The 20656-nt window shown below is 39.8% G+C and overlaps 2 protein-coding genes across 2 annotated transcripts; one reads left to right on the forward strand and one right to left on the reverse strand.

The window, feature by feature from the left end:
* Window positions 1-744: 744 nt before the first annotated feature.
* On the reverse strand, window positions 745-12740 carry exoc5 (exocyst complex component 5). Its single transcript, XM_005797714.3, has 18 exons — window positions 12543-12740; window positions 12101-12195; window positions 9789-9936; window positions 9427-9621; window positions 7723-7787; window positions 6760-6788; window positions 6554-6663; window positions 6361-6405; window positions 6107-6247; window positions 5946-6028; window positions 5658-5867; window positions 5416-5563; window positions 5222-5330; window positions 4251-4371; window positions 4080-4166; window positions 3878-3983; window positions 3545-3760; window positions 745-2659 (listed from the first exon to the last, which is right to left on the reverse strand). The coding sequence occupies exons 1-18, from the start codon at window positions 12567-12569 to the stop codon at window positions 2471-2473; spliced, it is 2124 nt and encodes a 707-aa protein (XP_005797771.1). The 5' UTR covers window positions 12570-12740; the 3' UTR covers window positions 745-2470.
* An 896-nt stretch (window positions 12741-13636) lies between these two features.
* On the forward strand, window positions 13637-20395 carry ap5m1 (adaptor related protein complex 5 mu 1 subunit). Its single transcript, XM_014476232.2, has 8 exons — window positions 13637-13837; window positions 13977-14634; window positions 15439-15666; window positions 15742-15881; window positions 16822-16907; window positions 17018-17130; window positions 17461-17557; window positions 17644-20395. Exons 1-8 carry the CDS (start codon window positions 13770-13772, stop codon window positions 17724-17726), a joined length of 1473 nt encoding a protein of 490 aa, XP_014331718.1. The 5' UTR covers window positions 13637-13769; the 3' UTR covers window positions 17727-20395.
* Window positions 20396-20656: the final 261 nt, after the last annotated feature.

Consider the following 20656-nt stretch of genomic DNA (forward strand, 5'->3'; position numbering starts at 1 on the left):
TTAAGGGGGTACAGTCTTATCCACCTCTCCAGTGTTGACAATATTACTAATCCCCTCCACCTGCTCAAACACCCGCCCTCCCCCCTCAAAAGCCCCCATCCCTCCACCTCCTCCATGTGCCCATGCTGGGAGTCCCCGGGGCCACGCTGCGCCGCTGCCTCCGTCTGCACGCCAGTTATCGTCTCTGGCCGGGCTCCGCTCCCCCAACCCCTTCCCGAGTCACGCACATTAATCGCCGCAAAAACAAATAGTTCTCAAATGTTTGGAAAATCCCCGCTGTTTGCATCAGGGCCTAACAAAATAATTTTTACAAGCTATCTAGCTGTGATTAGGACAGAGAGAATTGAATTTATGTGGCATTGATAATATTAATATTAGCCTAATTAATTATGTTGTTTGAACTTGCGCAGCTCTGTGTGTACCTTCTACACAACACTAACCAGCCGGCGCTGGAGCTGAGCTCTGAGCCGTCTCTATCTCCGCCGCTCTCCCCCAGTTCATGACTACTGCACACAATTCATCAGCTCGTACAGATCTAATCCCCCCCGGCTCTGCTCACTTCCTGAAGTCGAAGAAAGAACTTTACTCTGGTGGCAAGAATTCCTATGAATACTTGATGACTTCTACAGAAAGGAGGAGTGTTTTTCATCTCACTTTGAAAGTGACATTCACACAGAGAGAGGAAGAAAGAGACCAAGGCAAACTTTCTATTCACAGCTCTCAAAATATGAAAGATATCCAGAGTTGAATAATAAAATGCATCTTTATTGAATCAGTAATCACGGTAAACAGCAGTACAATGGGAGCAGCAGATAGTTCCAGACATCTGGAGCGCGATCCTTCTTTTTCTTGGGAAGAGGGCAGCTAACGTGGACCTCCAGTAAGCTGTGTGTGTGAAGAAGTCCCTTTTAAGTTCAGTTTGTTTCCCTAATCACTGGAGATCAACATTTCAGCCTCCTCTGACCCAGAAACGCCGCAGATCAGATGAACAATGTCTTGGACTTCGCGCACCGCTGACTGAGCAAGTGTTGATCTGTGCAATTACGGAGCCGCACACTCAGTGACCCATCGCACCGATCTGAACTGTGAGGGACCACCCAGACCCTCCAGAGAGGGATTCTCAGGCCTGTCTGCTTCCATCATGGCGTCCAACAAGTCACAATGTCCTCATGTGGCCGCTACGCACAGACATAAGCAAAGTCTGCCTTGCTTGTCATTTCAGAGTGCAAAGCACCGCTGACTTGGCCGGAATCTGTTAATATTTTTTTAAACTTGTCGACCACTTTGTCTGTTGAACTTTGTCTGTTGAGCCAAAAGAATGTACTTTGTGAAAGGGTTGGGGAATTATCACGATGTTATATGGGTAAAAAATTATTTCTGATAAGATTTATGATGTAGTGTTTATAATAAATTCAATTGATATATTTGAAAACACAAGTGAATTCTGTTAATATTCGAGGTTCAGCAGTACAGCTGCAGCACCTTAATGTCTATGTGACAAAGGATTTGTTCCGCTTTATTTTTTTTTTTACAAGTATTTACGCTTCTAAGGCCTTGACTGTAAGCAACGAGGGGAATTTTTCCTTTTACTGCAATAAATACTGCATAACATTATGATTTTTACCTCAACATCCCCCATCCCCACTTCATTATATGTCAAAGTTACAATTACATTACTTTTGATAAACTTGGATGCTTTAAAAAAAAAAGTACAAAACAATCCATACTGTGTGTTAGTTTAAACTGAAATGCAGGTTTTACAGACACATACCTGAGTTACATGTATATTGAGTACTAAGATCTGAAATAAGTGTTTCTGACTAATGCTTTATTCGCTACTGAAATGTAAAGAATAGATGCAGACTGCGTGGTCAGAGTTAAGGGTTATCTTTGCGATGTTTTACTTTTACCTCAGATACTGGGACAGAAGAAGCAGCAGCAGATTATGAATGCAATTGCTCTTGCTTCTAGACGTTCCTCTTAGAGCGTAGCTGCTTCTCTAGTTTCATAGAGCTTTCTGATCACTAAATATTTCAGCAAAATAAGTAAGTTTCCACCATTTTAAGTGAAAACTGCAGCACGGATGTCTGACTTGACAGGAAGTCTCCCTTTAAAGCTGCTTCAGAGCCAAATCCTGTGCAGAAGTTCAACCACAGAATTTAAATATTTGGCACAAGCAAAGTGTTTTTTTATGCAAGCACAAACATAAGTAATTCACTTATAACATAAATTTGTCAATGATTAGTATTTAAAAACAAAATTGATTCAAGATCAACAAATACTTATATTTCATCCTTTTACAGAAATAAAGAAAAACAAAAGGGTAAAATTCCCACATTCAAGGAGTATTGGCTTCCCAATCGGTGTGGTCTGTTTGAAGGAGACAGACCGATTGACAATTAGTATCTTCAGGAGGCATCATTATTTTTTTTTTTCCCTGGACGGAGTACAGTAGGTCTTTAAAGAGTCATTAGCTGAAATGACGGCCCAGTCTTGCTGAGCGATAGTCCACTCTTAGCTGGACGAAGGCGTGCAAGAGGTTGCGATCCAGATTGGTGAGCTGCTCACCTGAACAGACTTGCTTCAGGTTGTCAGGTGCAACGACCAGCAGGTTACAGAGGGAGTGGAGCGTGTCAAAGAGCTGCAGCACGAGAGGGACCTGAGGACAGACAGGCAGAAACGGTTCAGAAACTACATCTTCAATGGAAGATTAGCTTACAGCTAACAAAAAGCCAAAATTATGTTTCTCAGAAAAATCATATAAGAACAATAAAGTTAAGACTGCTGACTGACATCTGTCCAATAGCAGCAACAACTACAACTCAGCTAAAGAAGCTGGATGTTCAGAGTGCTTGATCTAAACATATTTATAGGAATTTGAGTAGAAAGAAAAAAAAAAAAAAAAAGCGTGGTTTTAAAAAAAAAAGCGCACTACCACACTTGTGAGAATTGTCAACCAAAGGCTGGTTAAAAGTCTGGGGGAGATTCACATGGACTCCATGAGGCACCACACACAGACACACATTGAGGACATGGGTGTGTCTTTAACGCCTTAGCAGAGCCACAGGCTGATCGCCTCCACGGCACCCTGCACTGCAGCAATTGACCCCAAAATGGACCACAGACCAAGTGTGTTGTAAAGTGCATTGAAATTCATTGAGTAGGCTAGTACTTCTGTATTAAAAGTAATTTTTAATGGTTTTATGCAATAGTCCCATTTTCTGACAAACAGTTTTTTTCTTTTCATTAGTTGTAAGTCAATCATCAAAAATCATTTTGTGTAATGATGAATAAAAATGCATTTTTAGATAAACTTACTAAAAATCAAGGAACTTTTTAATAATATTTTAATATCCATAAAGTGATCTATATGCTATATATCAGTAGAAATGTGTAATTTTTAAACATCATTTGCTCTGTAACCATTAACCACAACTGTTTTGGTGAATTTATGAATATAAACAAATAGAAATTAAGGCCTGAAAGGGCAAAACCAAGTTTGGCCTGTGACTAGAGTATTTTGGACCTTTGTCCCTTCACTCACTCTGAAGTCCTTGGCGCATCGTCTGTATTCAGCCACATCGCAGATGGCCAGCATGCCTCCCATGGAGCTGTAGCTGAACTGCTGTAAATGCTCGTGGATGAGTCTGTGAAAACGGACGCCCAATTCCGCCAGTACCGTGTCCACGTTTTTCCCGTCCATGGACTTCCGAACGTGTTCCACCTGTTTGCTGACGTAGCCGCAGACCTTGGAGCAGGCCTGTCCGAGAAACAGAATAAAAACAGGAGAATCTACCGATCTGTAGCTTAGGAACAACAAGGCGTGTTAAACTAGCAGCATATGTTGAGCTTTGCATGAGAGTTCAGCCTCTCTTACAGTAGTGTACTGGATCATGACGTTGTTCTCGTCCTCGGGCCTGAAGTCGGTTTTCTTCTGCTCTGTCAGAATGTGTTTCATCTGTCCCACCATGCAGTTTAATGTTCTGTGTGTAAAAACAAAATTGACCATAAAATGTATTTTTACTGGCCAAATAGTAGTTATATGGGACAAACAGGAAAAAAAATTTAAACACACCAACCTGTCAATTCCAGTGTCCAATTTAACTTCCATTTGTTCTATCACCTCCTTTTTCTTATGCAAACACTCGGCCAACTTTGGAGAGGAGCTGCAGACAGATTACAGAAAGCACATTTTTGGGTGAATTGACAGGAACTATAATTTGTAAGAGGCTCTTTTGGTTGTAACTGACCTTATTAGAGGCATGAGCTGGTCATTAAACTGCTTGTCAAACAAATGAAAGATAGAGTTTGCTTGCTGAACCACATCTAGGAAGTAGAGGTTGGCATTTTTTGCATCAGATGAGGGAATCGCTGAAAGGAAATCATAAGTAAAGGCAGTAAAGCATATGACATCATTCAAAAAGGAAAATTTTTACAAAATGCAGCGTTTTGTAAAGTTCCCGATGTAGCATGATGTCCGTCATTTCCCATTCGGTTAACAGTACAGTATAATAGAAAATGAAAAAAAGAGCTGTTTTTGACAGCTTTTTGCTTGGTGTCTCAGATGACTGCCAAGAATAAAACACAGCTTCTTTCATTTGTCTGGAGCTGCCTCAGCGTAAACATATCGCAGTTAGTAAGCAGGATCACATTACTTGAAAATCACCAGCTCAGACTAAAATTATTCAGCTACCTCATCTTTCTTTTTACCATCCACAACTTTCCACTATTTAGAATTTATATTCCTCTTGAAGAGGTACTTTCACTTGAGAAATAAGATGGAAATATTTTTTTTATGTTTAGTTAGACTAACATTAGCAACATTTAACATTAGTGTGGTGCCATAATCACTTAAAGATATTACTGAAATGTTACAGAAAAAGTTTTTACTTTGTTTTTAATATAGAATTTTAAAGTTTACTAATAGCTACAAAATCTGTTTTGCTTTTCTCTGCAATTTTCATATGAACTTTTATCCAAACATACATGTGTTGTATGCATATTTTTGAGGTTGAGTGCCTCATTTATATCCTATGTGGACAAGATAAACTCTGCAATAAATCAAAAATATTGGCTCTCTAATTTTAGATTTTTAAAACCCTTGAAGGTGTTTGTCCTGAATTAATGTGATATTTACTCCAGTGATGAGTGTATGTAAATGTTTCACTGTATGTAATAGTAAACAGACATTGTTTACTCTCATGAGGACGGACGGGAGTACCTGCCAGGCCGATCTCCAAGGCATAATCAATGTGCTCCACACACAGATGTTCAACCAGCAGGAGGAAGATTGAGAAGGCATTCTTGGGTAGATCAGGCGGATCTGAAAGCTGTGCAGCATTCAAAGAAAACCAATCATTTCATTTAATTAGAAAACAAGGCATCAGTTAAATGGAGGAAGTAGAGAAGATTAACCTTGTGGCATCTCTCAAAGGCATGACGCGTCTCCTGTAACAGGTTTACGACCAGTTCTGGGGACAGGAAGGTCTCCCCGTGGGTGTCGATGCTTGGACCCAGTGGAAGATTGGTCCGCTGTCTGATCCGCTCCTTCAGTTCTTGGATACTGCACAAACACAGCAACGTTTCTCATTTCTTGCAAAACGCAGAGCAAAAAAAAAGCTTACAGAAATGCTTCAAACTGCAGGTGAAAATCCGACCTGCCCGAGCCGATCGAACGCTTCTGGTGGTTCTTGGAGTCGTAGTATCGCTGCAGAATCATAGCGCCTCGACTGCGAAGGTAGTCCCTTTCCATGTTGATGTAACTTTCCAGGTAAGAGGAAAAGATGTTCTTTATAAGCTTGGACAGGAATGTGTGCTTATCTGAGCCCAGGTTGAACTCTGTCAGCTTTGTGGCTAACGCTGTCGTCCTGGAAACATTGAGATGTAAAATAAGTACGATTACACATGAATGAAATTCATGAAACAGCAAGTAAACAACTTGTTACCTGGTGTAAAGGTCATAGAGGTTCTTTAGGTACTGCTCTACATCTGAATGCCGAGTCTCATCCAGTTTTTCCCTAACATGAGCCTGTGGGGACATAGGAAGTTAAAAAAAAACAAAAAACAACTTAAATACGAACAAGTGAGTGAATCACTGAAAAAGTACCTGCAGCTTGTTCTCGAAAATGTTTTGGATGAGTTTAGCCATGACCGTCTCCGGACTGCTGAAGACCTCTCCCACCTGCTTGTTGACCCTCTGGCAGAGAGCTGCTGTGTCTTCAAACACATCATTCCTCATGTAGGCGCCCTAAGGACAGAGAGTAAAAAAATAAAAATAGATAGAAAGTAAAGAGCTTGTAATGTTTTTATCTAACACAGAAACAAACGAGATAACATGTTAAAAGAAAATCAAACTCTTACTTCTTGACATTGCTTTATGTAGACATCCACACAATGTGCATAACCCTTCAAAAGAAAGACACAGATGTTACTCTTCCAGCAACTTTAAAGTGCATAGATGAGGCCTTTAAACGCTATACTAAAATACCTATAAGTAATGTTTTTCACTATATAAATTAAACACCAACAAAACAAATATATCTTCCTAGGTCACCTTGAAATGTAAGAGAACTGCTGCAACCTCCCGCATGCGACCAATTTCCCCTCTGCGCTGGGCTGCAGTGAACTCCTGGATCAACTGTCGCTCCAGGTCGTGATATTTACCTAGGCACAAATAAAAACAAACACAAACATAAAAGCAATATTCAATGCGGCCACCTTTGGCTATTCTCAAAAGACGGAAGTGGAGTAGAAACTTACTTGCTATTTTTGCCTTGACATCTGCAAACCTGTGATACACACAAAGGAAAAATGATCATGATCTTTGAAAACAACTGCAATAGCAGTAATGGACTGGTTTCAGTCAGGGGCCTCCAACCTGTCGGTCTGGAGCTGAAAGTGGCCCTTAGGATTTTCCACAACGGCTCTTAATAACTTTGGAAATGATAAAGAATCAACTACTGTTTTCAAATATGATATAATAACAGTTTTTCATTTTTTATGGAATGACTGCATTAAATGTTCAAAATAGAATGACACATGAAGCACCAATAATGCTTTAAGATCAATTTCCCCCCCATTCTAAATTGTGCTTTTCATTATAACATTTTTCACACCAACATTCCATAGAAACAAAATATCCATTCTCTTTTTGAAAGGGTTTCATGTTTTTCTTTATTTTAAAACAAAGAAAATAGTGGTTCTTTAAAATGAACTTTCCATTGTAGATGTTTATCAAAAAATATATATATTTTTTTAGCTGCACTGAGGACAAAAAGGCTGTTTGGACTGTAAAAGTTGCAGATTCCTGGTTTAGATCAAAGCGTCTTAATGTGTTACCAGTCAGCATTCAGACCTGAATCTGACTGAGAATTCGTGGCAATACTTGAAAACTTGATTTTCTCAATCCAATCTGACTGAACTTGAGCTATTTTGCAAAAAAGAATAAGCAAAAATTATTCAGTCTATAGATGAGTAACTGAGCTTGGAGCTGTAAGTATTGACTCAGGGAGAGATGAAACACTCCCTTAAAAGGAATGTCTTTTCATCCACTTTGTGTTGGTCTATCACATAAAAGTCCATAACTTTTATGCTTATGATGTGACAAGACATGAAAAAGTTCAAGAGGCTGAATACTTCTGCATAAAGTTGTGAGTAATACACCACTTTCCTGTTGCTTGACAGCGCTCTGTTCTAAAGCTGCCTCCAGGACGCCTGACTCACCTGTCGAATGGGAGCTCCTGGGCAATGAGATGCAGCTTCTGAATGATATCAGCAGCCTCCTTAATCTGAGGGTTACAGAAAGAGACAGCGCAGGTGTGAGTGTTGGCGAGCGAGAGAGGGGAAATGTCAGGTGAGGTGGAAAAAGAGAGATAGCACAACAGAATCACGTGAGGTGGACATCCAGACAGAAAGTGGGCAGGCCGCTGGCGGCGTCTCCACTTGAGGGATCATCATCTTAGAGCAACCTCCCTCCACCTTCCTGTGTTAAACAGGAAGCTGATAACAGACAGGCTGCGCTCACCTGGGCATTGGCAGCAGCAGCAGTCCTGACTTAGCAGCACATCCAGCTCTTTACTGGCACGTCTTTTCTGAATGGACTGTAATCCCACAGGAGGCTAAATCGCTTTCAATAATCTGTCCGGCCAGGGATATCTGTGTAAAAAAGGAGGCCCTATCGAGAACACTCCTCCCCACCCCACCGCCCGCACACATCGGCTGTAAAAGCCCCAGACCTACGAAAGGCCCACCGTCCGCAACTCCTCTGTTCCCGCAGATGCCTGCCTCAGCTAACATCATTACTCTGCTCCCGTGAGGAGGATCCAGCCTTTCTGCTCGGCGAAGGTTTTCTAAGTATCTGTCCCCCAGCTAAGATTAGCTAAATCCCATGTAAGTAATGTAGCCGTCTCCCTGCAGTCAGGGTTTAGCAGCACTTGTCTCCACGCTGGCGGCCCAGCCCTCCCTTTCAGAAGGATTAGCAAAGCCATCCCCCTTCAGCTATTCACTTGCAGCTTTCCCATTTCCCCCTCATATGGAGGTATGCTCAGGAAACGGAATCTGGACAGATATTTTTGCATGCCTTTCTGGTATACCAGCACCATCTCAAGCTTCAGTCTATAGGATTGACCCCCCGACTTCAAATCAAGTTCCTATTAAATCTGAATAATTCAAAGTTGACTATCATGACAAAACTACAAAATCAAACTTTTACACTGCAAAACACAAAATCTTACCAAGTATTTTTGGTCCAGTTTCTAGTGCAAATATCTTAGTACACTTGAAATAAGACAAAACCAACTTACAAGTAACTTTCAACAAGAAACAGAAGCTTGTTGTAAGTCAAAAAATCATTAAAATTGATACAAAAAAGTCCTAGTTTCACTGGGAGATTATTTCACTTATAAATTTTTTATCAATATTAAAAAGTTATTGACTTAAGCCAAGCTCCTATATATTGCTCAAAAGTTACTTGTAAGTTAGTTTTGTCTTCTTTCAAGTCTACTAAGATATTTGCACTAGAAACAAGACCAAAAATACTTATTAAGGTTTTGTGTTTTTGTGGTGTCGGAGTTACTTCTTTCACACCAACTCGACTCTGCAACATGCATTGTTTATACTGCTCCTACATCTACCATCTGGCTTCATAACACAAAGCTGGAGACCAATCAAATTCTCCCTCTAAGACAAACTACAGTAAATGCAATTAGTTTTGACATCCGCATCCTGACATCCATGCTCATCAATCAACCAGCTATTGTCAGACAGTTCCATTAATCCAAATTAGCCGAGGGATCCAACCAAGGGGATAAACCTGACAAATTAGCAAGGGTGGGTTACCTCATAATCCTGTTCATACTCACCGCAGGAGCCTTCAACAGTGGTCTCGCACGCATACACAAACACACACGCACCCAATGTCGTCCTCACCTTTTCTGGGTTATGGAAGACGTCACTGCGTAGGTCTCCGTCTAAGAACTCGTTGAAGTACGTCATGAGCCGCTGGGCCTCCACGGCCCTTTGGCGGGGCGTATTCACCCCTTCAAGCTGGTCGCCAAGGTGACACACCTTAGTGGCCACGTAGCTGATGTGCTCATCAAGCTCTTGAAAATGCTGAAAGGCCACCTGAATGAAAATAAAAGCAAAAGAAGGTGATATAAATAGAACATATAATATGTCACATAATAAGCTGGGTTGTTTTAAACTGTCTGGTTTAAATCTCATAATTTCCAAATCCTAATCTAAGTTTTGTGTTCAAAACTTGGGTGTTTGTGTTCAAGTAAGCAACCTACTTGGTTGCTTCTTTGCAGGTCTTGCACTTTGTGGGCAAATTCCTTCGCTTCCCGATGACACTGATGCTCGAGCTTCTCCACCTTCCGTTGGATCTTCTCATCCAGTTGCTTCAGCTCCTCGATGTGACACTTAAATTCATCCAAGAGCCTGTTGCAGAGGACAAGCAGATATGTCCAGACAGAAGTTTCCACTTGTGAATGCAAAACAGACAAAACATGAAACAATACACCTCAGGTGAAGGAATCACTGATTGGCAAAAGGTTATATCTGTCCCACTGACCTCACAGATACAGTAAATAGTTACAGAATAATGTTGATCGTCTAATTCCTGGCTCCCTTGGCTTAAAAAGCTCAGAAAACTAGTAGCTTCGTCAGCTGCATTTTAAGTGCCATTAGGACTACAGAGCAAATGTTCTAAGTCAGCACCACATTTCAAGGAGTAGGAAATATCCCAAAATGATGAGTGTATAATCTTCTGACTAATTCCTTCAGCACTGGCTGCAGCTTAAAGTCATCTTCCATCCTCTCCCAACAGACACTCGCTTTCCCGGCTGGTGACTCACAGTATGGTGGCCTCCTCAGACACGTCGCCGCTGACTCCTCGCTAAGAGCTTCCGAGGAGGTGCTGGCAACAATTTGTGGTTGAAGTAGATAAAGTGGGAATGGATCTGGAGCAAAGTTAAACTGGTGTGGCATTTTTGCTTATGGGATGCAACTCTGTCCCAAAGTGTAAACATCACAGAAGTGGGGAGAAAAGCATGCAAAGGATTTGTAAACATATTTATTTCAAGCTATCAAAACGTCTAAATCAGTGCACAGGAACCAGAGATGTGCTGTAGTAAGGATTAACACTCTTAGACAAAGTCACAATTAATAGTTGCAACAGATAAAAAGGTACCTAAAATGTTTTTTAATTAATAAAAAAAGTGAATTAAATAAAATTCAAAATTGGCTAAAACATTTAACAAAATGAAATACCAAATTATTTTAAAACATTTCAATCTTATTCTACTTGTTTTTATTTGGATCTGTTAATTTAGTTTTAAGTAAATTTGCATTTACTTAAAAATAAATTCATTATTTTGGTCATGCAAAGCACCTTGAGCAACAATTCAGTTTAGAAACTTTACTGACTGATCCACATGCGTCACATGAACAACTGCAACACTTTGCTAATGGGAGCATTTTAATGAGGACAACATGATTCAACAATTTTTATTACCATGATCATGAAGTTAAATAATTTGAAAAACAACAGGAGGAAACTTTTGAACAAATTTCACGTTAAATTATTTAAAGAGACTTGTTTTAAAACATACATTTTTGTTTTAATGTGAGAAAAATAAGGGAAAAAAACTGAGCTAATCTAATGGACATCATCCATGTGCCTTTTTTGCATTTGCACCTCTTTGTTAGTTTCATTAAATATATATATTATTTACTATTAAAAGGTAACAAGTGATGAAGCTTTTCTTTCAGAAATCACAAATGGATAAGTGTTTGCCTGCAAGAAAAGATTAGAAATTTATAAGAAAACCCAGAGTCTCACAGTGATTTGATTAAACCCACTTAACATATTGATGTTATTAAAAGGCACAGCATAAAGGTTGACTGCATTTGTGTTGAATGTTCTTTCATTAAAAAAACTTTACTTGACTTGATGTGATAGAAGTGAAGGGAATTGATGGATTTATTATAAATTATAGCCATAATAAATAGGAATGTACCGATTAAATTTCATTTATTTTAAAGGACAGGTTAAACACTAAAATAATCTAAGAACTACTAGCAATTTCAAATTACACAAACATTAATCAATGGTGTACATTTCTACACATTTTCTCAACTTTAATAAAAAGAATCAGATAAAAAATTTATTTTAAAAACTCAATTTCCACTTACATCAAAGCCTTCAATTACCTTGTAAAGGTCAAAATGTCCATTATATTTCACAGAAACAAAGTTATCTCAAAACAAACAGTAATATAAAACATTCTCCATTTGGTACAATCCAATCAAATAAGTTGATAAAAAACAACCTTGCAGAATTTGTTTTAGTCTCAACAATGACAATAGGAAGTACGGATTTGTCAAATCTGAAATTTGCAATTAATACACAAAGAAAAACTGGACATCTGTTTTAGACAGAAAATATCTAGTTGGTGAATCACTAAATGCACATTTACAAACGCCTGCTGGTCAATGTGCTTTCATATAAAATCATAATAATAAAAAGATAAAGTCAACTAAAGTAAGACGATATATAGGGGCATTACTCAGAACACGTGATTGACAAGCATCTATTTGCTACCTTTTGGGGTCAAACGCCTCAGCTCCTCCTTTAGAGCCTCCTCCTGGAGTCCTCCATGCTAACCTCTCAATGTACTCATCTGCGTCAAAAGGCTCCTACATGGGGGCAGAAAGCATAGATGAATGAAGACCAGATCATAGTATGAGCAAACCATAAGATCTACACAGAGCAAAGTCAAAAAGATCTCATAAAACATTTAAAACCAGCAGTGATTCTCCTGCACGCAGTCAAAAACAATGACATCTCCAGCAAGATGTAAAGTGCTGCTCTTTTTCATTGTGTTTTGCTGAATAAAACAAGCACGTATTGGCTATAGAAGTTGTTGCAAACCTTTCTTTACACACTGTACAAATAAATAAAGTCAGCACCGTTAAGCAGCCGTTATAACAGTTGACCATTAGTTAGCCTGCTAGCTAGAATAGCTTACTGCAGTTGTTTTTACCTCGAACAGCTGAGCGGTGGTCGCCATATTCACGATTCCCCTGACAGACCCGCAAAATTAAGCTTTAAGACAACCAATCAACCAACAGTCAGCTATCACGCCGACGTATGCTCGGGTTTGTTTTCTCTCTCTCTCAGTTTTACCCCTTTGTTGACAGCTAGCTTGAAAGAAATTCAGCTTCCTGTATGGGAGAGAAGGGTGGGGACAAGTAGGTGCTGTCCGAGGCTGAGCCGACTTAATATGCCGGCTCTTTGAGATGGGGCCAAATTGGCAATAGATTCCCATCTGAGAACCGATATTGTGCAAGAGGAAATAAACAACAGTGCTTTGAAGAAATTTTCACACCCATTTATCTTTTTCATATTTTGTCACTTCATGAACCAGGAGGATTTTATGTGATAACAATACAAAGTAGTGCAAAATTGTGAAGTGGAAGGAAATTAATGTTTTTGAAAATGTATTCAAATAATATTGGGAAAATGTGACATATAATATATAGAACCCTAAATATATTCTTTGCAGTACCACCATTAGTCTACCATCTTTGCATAGAAAGACATTTTGTCAAATATTCTTTTGCAAAAAAATAGCTCAGCCAGTCTACGGCTGTTCTTAAGTTCCTTGATCTTTAGCACATTCTAACAGTTCAGAGATTGCCCTAAATTTATTTCCATCCATCTTCCAGTTAACCCTGACCTGAATAGGGAAGCTACTATTCCTGCTGAGGACAAGCACCTGTATATCATGATGATGAGGCCAAAAACTGAGATTATGGTCTCACCTTACCAGAGGACCTTCTGCTGTTTGCTGCACTGCCTACATGTACATGGTTTTTGGAAAACTTTATCCAGGCTTTCTCTTTGCTTTCTTTTTATATTAGTATTTGGTGGACAGAGGAGTAGATGGTCTTCATATTAGATTTTGTCAAATTTCTTGTATTGAAACTGAGCAAAATGTAAGCTAAATATTTCAGACAGTTAAAGGTTTGGAGCCAAAAAACATAGATCTTAAAAAACTGTCGGCATTCCCATCCCTAGCACAGTCACTTCATATTGCGCATGCGCTTGTGTCAGCTGATTGGCCGTGGTCGTCACATGAGATAACAACAGGAAGTTAACTGCTGCATCAAGAGAAGTGTGTATGCTGAGGATAAGAAGTAATTAAACGTGCTCGAAGGGATGCAAATATTAATCTGTGGAAATTAGGGAAGTTCTTGCAGTCGAACAGATGAGTTTGCGAGCTTTATGGATTATTTTTTATGATAAAGGAGAAAATGCATCAGTGCGGTTTTCAAGGTTTGTGACTTCCTTCTGTTTCTCTCTCTCCGTATAGACTCATTACAAAGAAAAGATCATTGGTTTTATATGAGTTTGTTTATTCTAACCTTCCTGTTGGTTATTTAATGTAGCTGAATGTCATGCGTCTCTCTAACAGGAGGTTTTCCACTGTGGAACACCGCGCTAAAATTATGGCAGGTTCCTCCTACGTAGCCGTCCCAGAGGACAGAATCCTCCTAAAGCTCCTGCTCACTGAGCTGGGCCTTTCCAGTCCTAACAAGCCTTACGTCGCTGACAGAGATGATTGCCTTTACCGTCCACGTTCACCAGCTGTGGAGCTGCGTTTGAATGGAAAGGCAACATTGTGGCCTGTGCTGGCCATCTCTCAGGGTCCACTCATCCTGGCTTGCCTCCCATTAGTGGATATCCCCTCCGAGCCGCGACCACCTCTGGCCAGCCTGCTGTCAGTGTCTCAGGGTCTCACATTTCTAGCTGGCCTCCAGACCTTTGTGCTAGGGTCAGGGGGGAAGCTTGACAGGGAGGGGCTGGACTCTCGTGTGGCAATGCTGCCACCTCTCCTCTTGCAGGTGTGTCCTCTTGGCACACCTCTTGATACTATACCACTGGCGGGAACACCTACTGCACCCACGGCGCCCACATCTACGGTCACCCAGAAGCAGCCAGCCTGGAAGACGGGTCTATATCGGGGTCGAGCCTCTGTGAATGTGGCTGTGGTTGAAACAGTGCGCTCCATGCAGTATGGGAACCAGAGCAGACAGGATACGTGGGATGTTTACGGGACAGTGACCTGCAAGGTAAGGGCGCTATGTAAAGAAAGTAGTTAGTGTCCTAAAAAAGTATCCATACCCAGTGAACATTCACACATGTTCTTATATTGCATCCGCAAATTTTAATGAATTTTACTGGGATTAAATTTTTTAGTGCATCCACAGGGTATTTTATATTTTTTCTTGTTCTTTCTGTAAAAAGGCATTCCCACATCATGATGCTAGCTAGTGTGTTTAAGCATTTGCAGTTAGCTTCCTGTCACACAAACCTTTGCATATCACTCTAAAGGTTTGAAATGTGCTTTTATCTGACCACATCACTTTCCTCTACATGTTTGCAGGTTCCCCATAAGGCTTGTGGCAAACTGTAAATCTATTTTTAGCTTTCTTTTATCATTAGTTCCATTCTTGTATCTCTGTCATAAAGTCTATATACGTGGTGTGGGCAGTCAATGATTGTTGTGATAAGAGATTCGCCCACCTGAGCTGGGGATCTGTGCAGCTCCTCCTCCAGACAATGTGGACATTGTGGATGCTTTTCTGATAAATACTCTGAAAAGGTTGTCACATTTTAATTTCAAGTTTCAGATTAAAAGGGAAAACACATTCTTGACATACTTTTCAGAAAATTGTGTCCTTTCTGTGTCCTTTCAGTTCCTTCTTCCTCACAATTGCACACCGCTCTGTGTTAGTTTGCCTTATTGAATCCTAAAAAAATACACTGAAGTTTGTGGTTTCAACATGACAAAATGTGAAAACGTTCAGGTAGTGTGAATATATTTTGAATGTACTGTCACCTCATGCTATGCTATTCTGCACTTCTTTCAACAGTGTGAAGTAGAGGGGGTGCTGCCGAACGTCACTGTGACCCTCACACTGCCACCCAACGGTTCTCCACTGCAGGACATCCTGGTCCATCCCTGCGTGACCTCTCTGGACTCTAGTATTCTGACCACCAGCAGTGTTGATGGTGCAGACGGCTCTGCTTTCTCTGGGCCGTACAAGTTTCCCTTTTCTCCTCCTCTGGAGCCATTTAGACTTTGCAGCTACACTTCACAGGTATACATTTCAGCTGAAGACCAATGACTTTATGAAGCAATGAGAGAATGGATAACTGATGAACTTTCCTTCCAGGTCCCTGTTCCTCCCATCCTTGGCTCATATCAGCTGAAGGCAGAGGAGAATAACCTTCGCGTGAGTGTGTCCCTCAAGCTCCACGAGTCTGTGAAAAACAGCTTTGAGTACTGCGAAGCACACCTGCCGTTCTTCAACAGGTAAACAGCAGAATGAAAAATTCTCTTGCACTAGGCCATCTTTGAAAATAGCTCCTGATCCACTCAAAAAAAACACCTCTGGTAAGAAATTGTAGTCAAAAGGTGCTTTATTTATTAAATTTTTATTATGGTAAGTTAGTGATTTACTATTTATTAAAGAGATTTGTAATTGATCTGTTAAGGTCAGGCAACAGGAACTTGTACAATTGTGTTTTTACTCCTACTCAGTAAGGTTTGTCTAGAGCTGTAAAACCAACTTTGCCTGTCCTTTTTTTGAATATATATTTTTCATAAAATTCTCTGGGAAATTAAATAAGTTGCAGCAAAAACAGAGACCATTAATCAAGGCGGACTTAAGAAATACTTCAAGTTAAATTCAAAGATTTGGTGTCGTGATGAAGGATGTTTTTTTTAATCTCTTACTTAAACCCAGTGGGAAGATGAGCCTGCTCTTTAGATCTGGTGAGGAAAGGAAGAGACAAAGCAAAGAAGAAAGACTTTGCCATACCGATGAGAGGAAATGCAAGGAGCAGACAGAGTAGAGACTTTGTTTCACTCAAAGATTCTTGAAAAAAGTCCTAATTGTTTTTATGTGATTTTTCCATGAAAAAGAGAAGCATTTATAAATCTTTATATGTTTGCTTGGGTGTCTGAATCCCATACAATGTTAAAAACCCATATTAAAAAGACTTATGGGAGCAGCTTTTTGTACTTTAGTAAGAAAAATGTAGAGCTGTTTTCTGTTAATGTTTTGATTTTAATTAGTTTTTTCAAAGATGTGACTAAATTGAAGAATTTATACATAAAATGTTAAAAGAAGAGAGACATTGCCAAGGCGATCAGCACTGTTATCTAAAAAAAGATAATATAACAGTGCCCAATAGGTGTGAAGTAATGGTGTGCTTCTAATGCTTCTCTCAAATGTTTGCATGTTGTCCAGAAATCAGATGGCTGTGGCGGATGTGAAAGTGAGCTCCGGGCAGTTAGACGTGTCTAAAGAGAAGAATCTGTTGGTCTGGGCTCTAGGTACATGTGGATTTTTTTATTAAAAAGTATTTTTTTTCTAGAATTTTTTAAAAAGATTTAAAAAAAAAAATAAATAAATAAAACTTCTTCTATTTTTCGCTAAACTAAAGGTCAAAAGTTTCCAAAGTCTCGTGAGGTTACATTGGATGGCAAAATAACTTTTTCTGGATCCTCACGTGGACCTTCTGACCCTCTCTGCACTGGACTTACTGCCTACATTAAGGTAAAGTGTTACGGCTTTCTAATAAGAACTTGTGTATTTATTTAAAAAAGAAAGACACAAAACTATTTCAGTCTTTATCTAAAAAGACATTTTATTTAATCCTTTCAATTATTTAGTTGCATTTATTAGCCTTACATTCTTTATTTTTTGTTTGTTTTAAGCTTGACTTGCAGGTATTGATGAACACTAATATATATTTATGAAAACCATGAATGTCTTGGATTTTTCCTCTCCTCTTAAAAATGTTAATAAGTTGCATGTAGGTGGACAACTTTAAATCTGGTTTCATCAACTCGGTGCTGTTTGCCGTTCTTCTGTTTCTACTAACAGTTGTACTTAAGGGTGCCAGACACGACTCTGTCCGGATGCTGTGTTGACCAGCACTCAGTGCAAGTTTATTCATCTGCAAAACCAAGGATTTCCACGTGTAAGTCCAGAGCTATGATCTCAAAACATTTCCTTTGCTTTTATCCTTATGTGAAATTGAAAGTGGTGTCATTGTGTGGTCCTCAGCCCGAGAACTTCAGTCCAAAGAGTACTACATCTGGAATTCAACTGGCTCAGCCCCCGTGTCCACCGGACAGATGGTGATCTAGCATAGATCCATCATGGGCGGATGCACAGTGCACTGTCGAGACTGAAAACCAAGTCCAGCTGAAATGAACGCATATTACTATAAACAATGATTTATTGAATTTATTTTGTATAGCTCCAATAACAAGTTTACAAATACTCATTATAGGCATGAATTTCATATGAAGCTCTTTTTTTAGGAAAGATTTTTGATACAACAACTAAAATAAAGCAAAATACTGAGTTTGAATTTAAATTGGATTTTCTATCATTTTCAGTTAAACATACACACTCGAATATATGCACACACCACTAATAGTTGGGTCAAAGTCCCTGGAACCACATACTTTTTGTAGCCATCAGAAGTTTGGCTACTTTGTAGCCAACGTAAGGCTATAAAAGTAGCAGTACTTTTGGTGAATGGCTAAAGTAAGAGTTTGATTTGCCTTTAACTTGCTAAGGAACATTTATGTTACTACTGGATGTGTGGGTGTATCTATTCTTTTGAGCCTGTGTGGAGTGGAGAAAATCCAAAATCAATTCAAACTTGTGCATCTAATGTTTATTTTTAAGATTTAAGTTATTTGTTGTTTTTCATTCCCCAAACCTAAAACAGAATGCATAATTAAAATTAACATTATATTCGGAATAATAACTGTAATTTCTCCCAGCATAGTAACTTGTTTCCTTTAAAACAATAGAAAAAGTACAGCTACCCTTATGGAGGTGGAACCCTTCTTGTTCTTCCACCCTTGACTTCCCATCAGATTTGCACACAAGGGCCACCCCTTGCTCCGACAGTCCCACTTGAGTGACTCTCCGTCAGCCGTATAATTAGCAGCTGGGGCCTTGTCATCAGCTGCTGCAGGTCTGGAGAAGAAGCCGGCTGCGCTGTGAAAGCCCAAGCTGCCCTGGCCAGTGTCTGGGCCTCAAAAGGCTTCTCGTAGGAGCTGGCAGGACTCCTTACCCATACCAATCACTGCATCCCCTCACCCCCCATCTCCTTTTGACCCCTCATCCTTGGCCTGTCAACTAGAGACTCGTTCAAACACACAACCTCTCCAAGCAGACTGATTGAGCGTTGACCCTTTGGCCCTCTGAGACTTAAAAGCAGCCGGTCTCTTTCAGTGAACAGGACCTGCCTAATTGGTAAAAAAGTCACAAGGATGGTAATGGTTGAGCTGGCCCTTGAGGTTGGAGAGGTGCTATTTAAGACACAACTTCAAGCATGTGATTTGACCTTTTGTTTATTTAACACAGTCGTTTGGGGAACCTTGCGATTGATTTTAGCAGGTTACAAAAATCTTAGCCACTTTACTTCCTGTCATGTTTTGGGGGCTATGCAGCTTACTCTGATATTTCTTCTGAAAATGTTACATGTCAGTGCATTAAGTTAAATGAAAAATCAGGCGAAGAAGGGGTTAAATTCTCCACATTTCCACGGCAGCCAGACTCCTCTGAGTGGCCTCATTGTCTGCTGTTGGCCTCTTGTGCCCCTCACTGGTCCAAACGCTTCATTCTCACGTGGATTTCCACTCAGAAGGCTGACCATGACCAATCTTCTGTCAATTGGAACCAATTGCTCACACGGCATCCTTCACCTTCTTTTTATCTAGCGATGCGGAGTGGCAGACACCGAGACCTCATGTCTCTTCCCCCTCCATGACAATTTGGCTTTAAGGTTCAGTGTGTGTGGTTAGCGAACCGGAAAAGGAGAAGGTCTTTTTTTTTCCTTTTTGTGGAGGGTTGAGCCACTTTAAATCTCCTCAGCATCGCAATATGTGGCCCGTCTGGCTCCTTGAGTCTACATGCGGCGGCTTCTTGCTGGCAGACTTTGCCTTATTGATTCAACAGTTTGCTGAGTAGTTCTCTTTAATGTGTTGCTCCATCCTCAGTGTCTATGGTCCACCAGGACCTGTGAGTTGTTAATTGCACCATCTCTTATAATCATCCATTTATTTTGTTACAGTTTCTTAGAAGGTGTCGAAACATTTGCAGAGCCAAAATCCATTAGGTCAACATAAAACTGTGAAAGCAAAGTTGGACTGTGCTGGTTAAAACGATTAAGACTTCATGCAATATGCATCATATTTTGCTTAAATGTTTCCCATGTCAACATATTTGCTACACTGTTACTGTTTAGTACTTGTTTTTTTCTATATCTCTGCCATACCAAATGAAAATGTTATGACAAAACCTTATTTCAATCAAACAAGCAACAAGCCTTCCTTACTTTTTCACATGTTGTCACATTGTAACCACAAGCTTTGGTGTATTTTACTGGGGTTTTATGTGATAAGTAGTGCACAATTGTTAAGTGGAAGAAAACACTTTTTGATATCTTTCAATTTCTTATTTTTGCATATAAAAACCAGTAAATGGTCTGAATCTATCTGAATATTAAGGTTATGAATGTTAGTCCTAAGCAGAGTTGCACTATTAATCTTTGTGGCATTTTCTTCCCACTTCAACCTATGTAAAGTAATTTTAATTATATAGCACATTTTCAGGAACAAGGGAGTTCAAAGTACTTATGCAATGTCATATGTTGGTCTATCACATAAAGTCCCATTTAAATATATGCAACATGACAAAATATAGAAAGAGGGATGAACACTTGCCACTGTTTGGGCCTTTTCAACCCAATAATGATGCCTTGTGGCAAAGAACAATAAAAGCTCATGTTGGAGTGCTTTGATGTCTTTGATACATTTTAATGCACATGTTTATCTTTGAGGGATTTCTTCTCAACCGAAGCCAGATTATCTGCTGACTTAGGGAGTCCTGCTGTGATGTGAGCTTGTTGTGCCTGAAGATCAGAGTTTTGTTGCTGCAGCGGCATCAGGTGTTTGGTAGGAGTCCATTTCCTCTGAGCCTAAAGAGAACCAGCCTCGGGGAGAGCACTTCAAGAATTACATTTTCTATTTTAAAGTTTGATTATTATTTGAGAGGC

The sequence above is a fragment of the Xiphophorus maculatus genome, chromosome 19, assembly GCF_002775205.1.
Source record: "Xiphophorus maculatus strain JP 163 A chromosome 19, X_maculatus-5.0-male, whole genome shotgun sequence".
NCBI lineage: Eukaryota > Metazoa > Chordata > Actinopteri > Cyprinodontiformes > Poeciliidae > Xiphophorus > Xiphophorus maculatus.

Bases quoted from the DNA above. Each gene is read 5' to 3' on its own strand.
- exoc5 (XM_005797714.3), bottom strand. From the start codon at position 12,569: ATGGCGACCACCGCTCAGCTGTTCGAG. The intron at 12,196-12,542 runs GTAAAAACAACT...GCCCCCATGTAG, and splicing joins CCACCGCTCAGCTGTTCGAG to GAGCCTTTTGACGCAGATGA. The intron at 6,029-6,106 runs GTACTTTTTCAG...ATGTCCCCACAG, and splicing joins TTTTCGAGAACAAGCTGCAG to GCTCATGTTAGGGAAAAACT.
- ap5m1 (XM_014476232.2), top strand. From the start codon at position 13,770: ATGAGTTTGCGAGCTTTATGGATTATTTTTTATGATAAAGGAGAAAAT. The intron at 13,838-13,976 runs GTTTGTGACTTC...TCTCTCTAACAG, and splicing joins GCATCAGTGCGGTTTTCAAG to GAGGTTTTCCACTGTGGAAC. The intron at 14,635-15,438 runs GTAAGGGCGCTA...TTCTTTCAACAG, and splicing joins ACGGGACAGTGACCTGCAAG to TGTGAAGTAGAGGGGGTGCT.